The sequence below is a fragment of the Panthera uncia genome, chromosome E1, assembly GCF_023721935.1.
Source record: "Panthera uncia isolate 11264 chromosome E1, Puncia_PCG_1.0, whole genome shotgun sequence".
NCBI classification, from domain to species: Eukaryota; Metazoa; Chordata; class Mammalia; order Carnivora; family Felidae; genus Panthera; species Panthera uncia.
The window spans coordinates 34,055,305-34,065,568 of NC_064814.1; the positions used below are offsets into that span (position 1 = coordinate 34,055,305).

Genomic DNA, 10,264 nt, shown 5'->3' on the forward strand with positions numbered 1-10,264 from the left:
TGATAATCAACATGATGGTAAGGACCCAACAGAGCTTGCTAGTCAAGTGGAAATGGTATGTTCCAGAGTATGTTCCAACCTGGCTGTAGAAACATCTTGTTTTTACAACTACTTTATCATCTACTCCACTGCCCAAAGCAATGCCACTGGTTCAATAGACCCCTGACTCACAGAGCTTCCTTTAAATGCCTGTGCCTGATTCCCTGATGGCTTGGCTAAGACAAAGACCGATGGTGTCCACTAGCCTATGGCAGCTGTACAACCCCAACAAAAATGCTGGTGGAACAAATGAAGACCAATTAGCACAGTAGGATAATGGAGAGCTGACCTCTGTTTTAATTGAGGGGTCACTATAGCTGTGGGGCATTCATATCCACTTGTTTATATATCATCTATAGATGATTTTGTACTAGATGACAAAGGTGAGTACAGAGAATATATACGATGCAGAGTTTAAATATTTACTATTGGCCTTTACAGAAAAAGTTTGCTGACCCTGCTTTAAACAATACTGTTGACACACTGGCCAAACCTACTGTGGTTTACCATGAGGAAGACTACATACTGGCAGATTGCAGATGTCCCTCTTTTAAGGCCAAGAGTGCACAAAACAAATCACAGTGATAACTGAACAATCTGGGTCACTCATACCCAAGGTAAGATTCCATTGGCTGATGGGAAGACAATTTGTGCCTTTCATTCTATTAACAGTGTTTCTCAAAGAGCAGATATGTTTTGTTTTAATGAACTCCCAATGTATCAATACTGCTTTCATGGATTTTGCTATTAGTGTCACATCTGAGAAAGCTGTGTCTAACCCAAATCACAAAGGTTTCTCCTACATTTTCTTCTAAAAGCTTTTCATAGTAGGTTTTACATTTAAATCTATGATCCAAATTTGAGTTCATTTTTGTATATGGGATAAGGGATGGATTGATGCTTATTTTTCTTGCACATAAATACCCAAGCAGTCCATCACTATTGTTGAAAAGACTAGCCTTTCTCATTTTGCACCTTTGTCAAAAATCAATTGTCCATATGTATGGGAATGTTCCTGGATTCCCTACTGATTCTGTGGCTTTAATAAGTCTTGATATCAGGTGGTAATATTCCTCCAAATTTGTTTTTCTTTTTCAGCATTATTTTGCCTATTATAAGCCTTATGTATTTATACATGAATTTTAGAAGTAATTTGTCAATTTCTACACCCTCTCCAAAAATTCCTGCTAGCTTTGTTTGTTTTTATCCTGCTGAGTTTTTGATGGGGATTGCACTGAATATAAGATCAATTTGGAGAGAACTGATATCCTAACAATATTAAGTATTCCAACCCCAAAACAAGGTTCAACTCTCCATTTATTTATGTCTTTACTCTCAGCAATGTTTTATTGTTTTCAAAGTGCATGTCTCACACATGGTAAGTACATATTACACACTATTTTTTACTTTTAACTTTAAAACAATTATTTTAACATTATCCATTTCTGAGAGTGACACAGACAGAGCAGGAGTGGGGGAGGGGCAGAGAGAGAGGGAGACACAGAATCTGAATCAGGCTCCAGGCTCTGAGCTGTCAGTACAGAGCCCAATGCGGGGCTTGAACTCATGAACTGTGAGATCATGACCTGAGCCAGTCAGACACTTAACCAACTGAGCCACCCAGGCGCCCCTTAACTCTTTTTTAAATGATCAATTACCTATTGTTTGTTTCTAGCATGTAGAGGTCCAACTGACTTCTATATACTGATCTAATATACTGAAACCTAATTAAAATCACTTACTGTAACTATTTTTGCAGAATCCATTAGATTTTCTACACAGACAATCACATCATCTTTAAATACACACAGTTTTACTTTCTTCCTTTCTGATATGATGATGATTCTTTCCATGGCCTAAGATTTCCTCTGCAGATCTCAGGAGGTTCTATCATTGCAGCTTTTATCTCTCCAGTACTCTGTCCTGAGAACTCCATGATCTTCACCTCTCAGCACTCTTAGCATTACCTTATCAACAGGGGGAGTCTACCACGCACCACTTGGGCTCCTCCTTCTTGCACCACAGGATGGAAACTCTGCCCAGGCAGTAAGCTGAGGCAATCACAGGGTTTCTCTCATTTACATCCCATCTCTCAAGGATCATCATCCTTCATAGCCTTATGTACAGTCTCTAGAAAAGTACTGTTTGTTCTTTAACTGTTTCAGGTAGGAAGGTAAATCCAGTTCCTGTTATTCTAGGTTATTTATACTGATGTAAGTGTTATCTAGCTGTACCCTAAGATGAGGAGAGCTTAAAGTCCTCCTATTCCACCATCTTCCCACCAATCTCCTTCTTACTCTACAATGACCAAACGTGAAGGTCCTCATGTTAAATCCTTGTCATTTACTGTGCCAAATGTTCTACTAAGCACAGTAAAACACATTTTACATATATTATTTCTAACATTTCTTGAAATAAATGCTATGAAATGGACTTTGGTCCCATTTTACAATAAATTGAAACTTAAGGAAAGTAGATAATTCATCCTTGGTAATATAATTACTAAGCAGCATCCAAATATATATGAAAATTGGGGATGGGGAGTGGGGAGTGACTACTAATAGCTAGTGACTACCAATCCACTCAGTGTGGAGCCTGCTTGAGATTCTCTCTCTGCCCCTCCCCAGCTCTTGCTCATTCTCTCTCTCTCTCTCAAATTAAATACATAAGCATTAAAAAAATACAGAAAGTCCAGTAAAATTTAAATTTCAGTATAAACATAAGTAGGCAATCTAGACATACTCATACTAAAATTATTTCTTTTTATCTGAACTATCAAATACTATCAATTAATAATATTAAATAGCTAGATTCTTTGCCATTGAGAATTAAGCCTAAAATCTTACCATTTTATACAACTATTCTGGTAAGGTAGAAGTAACACTTATCTGATGTGCAAATGTTTCCAAAGTAAGTTGACCATCTACTAAAATTAGCATGTTAAGTACTAAAATGACTTGTATCTGCTTGAGTAAGATATTATGGAAGTATATTAACAAAATATTGTAAGGTTTTACTATGTGTGTGTGTGTGTGTGTATGTGTGTGTGTGTGACTGTTGAAAACTAGGAATATTTTTCTAACTGCATATGTGACTTATGAGGAAAATTGCTGTCAGATGCAGAGGATATCCCAAGTCATAGATCACAAAACAACTTAATTCAACATAATTAGATCCACATACTTGAGGTTTTTTCCTTGCCTGATTAAAGTACCCTCAGAGTTGTTGGAAGAATCCAGAATGACATGATTTTGAAGTACTCAAAGACAGATAGATCATATGCTAAGTAGATTTCAAAATCAGTGTTAAATTTTATATATCATTTCAAAATAATTTTCAGTAGGAGGTTACAAAATTAATTTTATGGTCATTAATTGAGTTTCCTTAGATCTTAATATTTGACATTTAGAAATTTCCAGTCTCCTAAATTACAGGGTGTGACACAGAACAAAATAATTTTAATAATTTCTATTTGGTTTCCCTACATGTTAAACCGGAATAACATTGGCAGCAGCAAATATCTGTACCTATAAACATTTGCCCATGTTCAGGGCACTGTTCTAAGGATGACAGATACCAAGAAGGTTAAGCATGATCTCTATTTCCAGATTGCATGTTCAAGTAAATTAAATGATAAATAATGTTAATGCAAATGAAGTATAAGTTAAATATATTAATAGGTATAAGGTAAAAAAAAAAGTATAAATATTTAAAATACTCAAGTTCTAGGAGGTTATAGCTAACGTAGGGAATACCAGTGACTGGTGAGGACCAGAGTTCAGAAATAAAATGTGCCCAGCAGCACAGTGAAGTATTGAATTTTTAACCCAAAATGTTCATCTAATTGGTACCTTCCATACAAAAGAAACAAAATTGAATGGCAACTAAAATAAGAATAAACAAGTTTAGTTGTGCCAGAGGGTAAGGACATTGTCAGAGAAAAATGGAGATATGTCAAAGGACACAGATGTCAAGTTGATAGGTGCTAACTGGCCAAATCTGGGATATTCAGAGCATTAAAATAAACAGTTACTGAGTGAATATAACCTACTGAATAAAATAGGAATTTAATGATATATATAAATAAAAGCAGTGTTACAAATTTTGGGGGGAAAATGGGATATTTACATAGTTTAAAATGATTTCTCTTAACCCCCTATCCATTCAGGGCACAAAACAGAACAGTAGACTAAAATGCCCATCTCTTAGACTATCCCTAAAAGAAGTATTTTTTCATACTTTAAAAGATGCGGCCTGAGAGTCCAGCTTCCAATCAGCCTCTATCTAGATGCTGACTGAGATCCATACCACATTAACAAAAAGAAGGATAAAAATCATATGATCATCTCAATAGATAAGGAAAAAGCATATGAAAATATTCAACATCCATTCATGATAAAAACTATCAACAAAATGAGTATAAAGGGAATATACTTCAACATAATAAAGGCCATCTATGACAAGCCCACAACTAGCATCACACTCAACAGTCAACAGCTGAAAGCTTTTCCTCTAAGGTCAAGAACAAAACAAGGATGTCCACTCTCACCGCTTTTCTCAACATGGTACTGGAAGTCCTAGTCAGAGAAATTAGTCAAGAAAAATTTTAAAAATCAACAAATGTGATATAACACATCAAAAAGAGAAAGGATAAAAACCATATGATCATTTCAATAGATGCAGAAACAGCATTCAACAAAGCACAACATCCATTCATGATAAAAACCCTCAACAAACTAGGTTTAGAGGAAACATACCTCAATATAATAAAGGCTATATATGAAAAACCCACAGCTAAAATCATACTCAATGGGGAAAAGCTGAAATCTTTCCCCTTAAGATCAGGAACAAGATAAGGATGTCCACTCTCACCACTTTTATTCAACATAGTTCTGGATGTCCTAGCCACAGCAATCAGACAACACAAAGGAATAAGAGGTATCCAAATTGGTAAGGAAGAAACAAAATTTGCAATATTTACAGATGACATGATACTATATATAGGAAACCCAAAAGATTCCACAAAAAAAAATGCTAAAAGTGATAAATGAATTCAGTAAGATCACAGGATACAAAAATAAATGTACAGAAATCCATTGCTTTTCTATACACTAAGTAATGAAGGAAGAGAAAGAAATTAAGAAAGCAATCCCAAAGGTTCCTGGGTGGCTCAGTTGTTTAGCAACCAACTCTTGGTTTTGGTTCAAGCCATGATCTCACAGTTTATGAGTTTGAGCTCCGCATGGGGCTCTGCACTGCCCATGCAAAACCTGCTTGGGATTTTCCCTCTCCATGTCCTTTTCTTTCTCTCTCTCTCTCTCTCTTTTAAGAAAGAGAGAGATAAATAAATAAACTTAAAAAATAAACAAACTTTAAAAAAAAGCAAGCCCATTTACAATTGCACCAAAAATAATAAGATACCTAGGAATAAACTTTACCAAGGAGGTGAAAGACCTATACTTTAAAAACTATAAAACACTGACAAAAGAAATTGAAGACGACACAAACAAATGGAAAGAAAATCTAAGCTCATGGACTGGAAGAACACATATTGTTAAAATGTCTGTACTACCAAAAGCAATCTACAGATTTAATGCAGTACCTGTCAAAATACCAAGAGCGTTTTTTACAGAGCTAGAACAAATAATCCTAAAATTTTCATGGAATCACAAAAGACCCTGAATAGCCAAAAATTGTAAAAAAAGAAAACAAAACTGGTGGTGTCACAGTTCCAGATTTCAAGTTATATAACAAAGCTGTAGTAATCAAAACAATATGGTACTGGCACAAAAATAGACACACAGATCAATGAAACAGAATAGAAAACCCAGAAATGAAACTACCACTCTATGGCCAATTAATCTTTGACAAAGCAGGAAAACATATCCAACAGGAAAAAGCCAGTCTCTTCAACAAATGGTGTTGGGAAAACTGGACAGCGACAAGCAGAAGAATGAAACTGGACCACTTTCTTACACCATATGCAAAAATAAACTCAAAATGGATAAAAGACCTAACTGTAACCATCAACAGGAAACCATCAAAATCCTGCAGGAGAACACAAGCAGCAACCTCTTTCACATTGGCTGTAGCAACTTCTTACTACACACATCCGTAGAGGCAAGGGAAACAAAAGCAAAAATGAACTACTGGGACTCCATTAAGATAAAAAGCTTCTGCACAGCAAAGGAAACAATCAACAAAACAAAAAGGCAATCTTTACAATGGGAGAAGATATTTGCAAATGACATATCTGGTAAAAGGGTGAGTATCCAAAATATATAAAGAACTTATAAAACTCAACACTCAAAATAATAATAATAATCCAATTAAAAAGGGGCAGAGGACAAGAATAGATCTTTTTCCAAAGAAGATATCCAGATGGCAAACAGACACATGAAAAGATGCTCAAAATCACACATCATCAGGGAAATGCAAATCAAAACCACAATGAGATACTACCTCACACCTGTGATAATGGCTAAAATTAACAACACAGGAAACAACCGATGTTGGTGAGGATGCAGAAAAAGGGGAACCATCTTACACTGTTGGAATGCAAACTGGTGCAGCCACTCTGGAAAATAGCAGGGAGTTTCCTCAAAAAGTTAAAAATAGAATTACCCTATGATCCAGCAATTACAACTACTAGGTATTAACCCAAAGGATACAAAAATACTGATTCAAAGGTATACATGCACCCCAATGTTTACAGCAGCATTATCAACAATAGCCAAATGATGGGAAGAACCCAAATGTCCATTTATGAATGGATAAAGATGTAGCATATATATTTACAATGGAATATTACTCAGCCATAAAAAAGAATGCAATCTTGCCATTTACAACAATGTGGATGGAGCTAAAGAGTATTATGCTAAGCGAAGTAAGTCAGTGAAAGAAAAACAAATACCATATGATTTCACTCATATGTGGAATTTAAGAAACAAAACAGATGAACATGGTGGGGGAAAGTGAGGCAAACCAGAAAACAAACTCTTAACTATAGAGCACAAAATGAGGGTTACCGGAGGGGAGGTGGGCAAGAGGTGGAGGGGGATGGGGATAGGAGGGGATGGGTTATGGGTAATGGGTATTAAGGAGGGCACTTGTTATGATGAGCACTGGATAATTGTATGTGAAGCAACAAATCACAAATTCTACACCTGAAACTAATATTATACAGTATGTTAACAAACTGGAATTTAAGTAAAAACTTGAAAAAAAGAATAAATAAATGCATACATAAGTCTCTTCTTCAAAAAAAGATGTCTCTCTCTCTCTCACACACACACACACACACACACACACACACACCCTGGATTATTAGCCATAAAAAAGAATGAAATCTTGCCATTTGCCATAACGTGCATGGAGCTAAGTGAAATAAGTCAGAAAATGACAAATACCATATGATTTCACTCATATGTGGAAATTAAGAAATAAAGTGAATGAACATAGAGGGGATAAAAGAGAGGCAAACCAAGAAACAGACTCCTAACTACAGAGAACAAACTGACGATTATCAGAGGCGATTGGGTTAAATGGGGATGAAGAAGTGCACTTGTCCATGTTGAGTACCAGATATTGTAAGTGTTGAATCACTAAATTCTACACATGAAACTTATATTATACTGTATGTTAACTAACTGGAATTTAAATAAAAAACTTGGAAAAAATCAGGCCACATTTATAATGAAGAACTTCCTACATTTCAGAGTTGGCTAGCTGCATTCTCATGATACTGTTTAACTTGACCCTCTATCTCTGTCTTTTATGTAAGGTACTAATTATATTTAGGGGCTGAATTAGATTCAGATTTAATTGAGAGGACTTGGAAGAAATATTTCATAGATGATATTGTATATATACATCCTATTACACAAATCAGGAAGCACATAATGATATCTGACTGTTCCACTTTGGTAATGTTAAGACTCATCAGCTAAAGCCAAATACAGATGATTATTGCCTAAATTCATTGTTTCATTAGGGGTAGCAACAATGGTGATTCTTAAAATTCTAACTTTTATTTTAATTGACATATAATTGACATACAACATTATATTACTTTCAGGGGTACAACATGATTCATTCTGTGTATATATTACAAAATGACCTCCACACTAAATCTAAATTCTAAAATTTTTAATACTGGAACTCTTCCATAAGGAAAAACTTTACCTCATCAACTATTCAGTTATCTTATTAAATTGATACAAGGAAGACAAGGTAAATGCTGAATATTCTCTCTTTAATTATCAGTTTTGAGGATAATGAGTTAGTAAACAAGCTACCTACAATTATGTCCAATGCTTCCTTTTAAAGTATTATTATAAACTCATGGATTTCTATATATTTAAGATGTTTCATTTTATTATAGAAAATTCTTTAAATTTTTTAATGTGTATCTATTTTTGAGAGAGAGAGACAGAGCACAAGTGGGGGAGGGGAGAGCAGAGGAGAGGGAGACAGAATCCAAAGCAGGCTCCAGGCTCTGAGCTGTCAGCACAGAGCCTAATGCAGGGCTTGAACCCATGAACTGTGAGATCTTGACCTGAGTTGAAGTCAGATGCTTAAGCAACTGAGCCACCCAGGTGCCCCTCTAAAACAGCATTTTAGACTATTGGGAAAGGACAAGACTAGTCAATAAATGGTGGTGGGTGTCAATGAGCTATCTCTCAGAATAAAGTATTTACAGTAGTGTACTGGTAAATGCATAACCACAGGCTCTGGGAAACAAAAGAATAGTTGGGATTTTAGCTTATTAAGCTATCACAGTATCTACCAAGTGATATTAAGAGTATTAAATACATGTAAAAGCATTTAGCATGGTGCCTAATACAAATGCTTAGTAAATTACATATGTGGTTGTGTGTGTGTGGATGTGTGGATGTGGGCATGCCCATACATGTGTGCACAGTGATGTGTTGCTAAATGTTAAAAGCTGGCTGCATAAGAAAAAAATAGTTCTGATTTGTAGCGTTTGCTGACTCCAATTATGTAAACACTCTTACCATGGATGATTTCATACCAACAACACAATGTCACTATATCCAGAGTTTGGGAGAAATGTACATAACTCATTCTCACTAGCCACTGTGAACTGACTCCTACATACCACTGAATATTATCCATATAGTCATACATTACAAAACTCAATTATTTTTGTGTATATGTGAATGTGTTTACATGTATGTGTGTGTCTGTGTGTGTACATGTATGCATGCACCTGGAGAGACATCAGATAGATGACAGAGTTTTTGCTGGGGCAAAAAATGGTACAGGGTAGGAGGAGAAGGACAAATAGAACTTATGGAACTTTTGTTTTATCAACATTCATTGACTTGTTCACCTACTACTTATGTATTTATGGGGCCAAATATTTATACAGAATAATATTTATAGGATAAATATTTTTTCTTAATTACCTGATATACTCTATCACCAAGAATAGTATGTTGTCACTAACATTAAGCTTCAATATGATATAAATAACCAGTTATTTTAGATGTCATATTACACACATGCATGCGCATGCACACACACACACCTTCTGAAAAATATACAACTTACTTTGGCTTCAGTTTCTCCCCTGTGAAGAGTATACAGATGATGGACAGCACTTTGTGACGAAGACCAAGGATGAGTCAGAATTTGGAAGACATGAAAGTCATGGCCAAGGGTGTCTGTTGTAACTAGAAGCATTCCTGAAGAACACACCAAAAAGGGAGTAAAAATAAAAACAATTATGTATGTTGATGAAATATTTTCACAAAATATTCATTATGCTTTAAAATATCACCGAAGGAAAAAATGACCAAAGAAGTAAAAAATTTCCCCAATTAAAAAAAAAATTAAAATGCAGCATCTTTTTCCTGTATGAACACAAAACCTTAATGCCATATCAGTATACAAGCATAGTGAGGATACTAGCTGTAAAGATTTTATGAGGTTCCTGTACAACTAGTAGAGAAAAGTTTATGGAGAGTTCACAAGCCTTTTAATATAGCAAATCTGATAACAAAGAATGTGAAAATTACTTCTCTCCATGGAACTAAAACTTGCTCCCATTTTTTGCCACTTCTTAAAACCTGAATTTTAAGTTTCAGTGTATCTGAAATACCCTACACTTAATCCACCAGTTTAAAAATGTTTCTCTGGGGCGCCTGGGTGGCGCAGTCGGTTAAGCGTCCGACTTCAGCCAGGTCACGATCTCGCGGTC

At 35.4% G+C, this 10,264-nt stretch overlaps 1 protein-coding gene across 10 annotated transcripts in view; it reads right to left on the reverse strand.

Annotated features, from left to right (window-relative positions):
• The window catches only part of BCAS3 (BCAS3 microtubule associated cell migration factor), a 611,080-nt gene that overhangs the window by 371,309 nt on the left and 229,507 nt on the right, over positions 1-10,264 (reverse strand). For all 10 annotated transcript variants that reach the window (XM_049637825.1, XM_049637821.1, XM_049637826.1 and 7 more), the window contains one exon: positions 9,616-9,749. In XM_049637825.1, the coding sequence (XP_049493782.1) occupies positions 9,616-9,749 (134 nt within the window). The remainder of the gene's footprint in view (positions 1-9,615; positions 9,750-10,264) is intronic.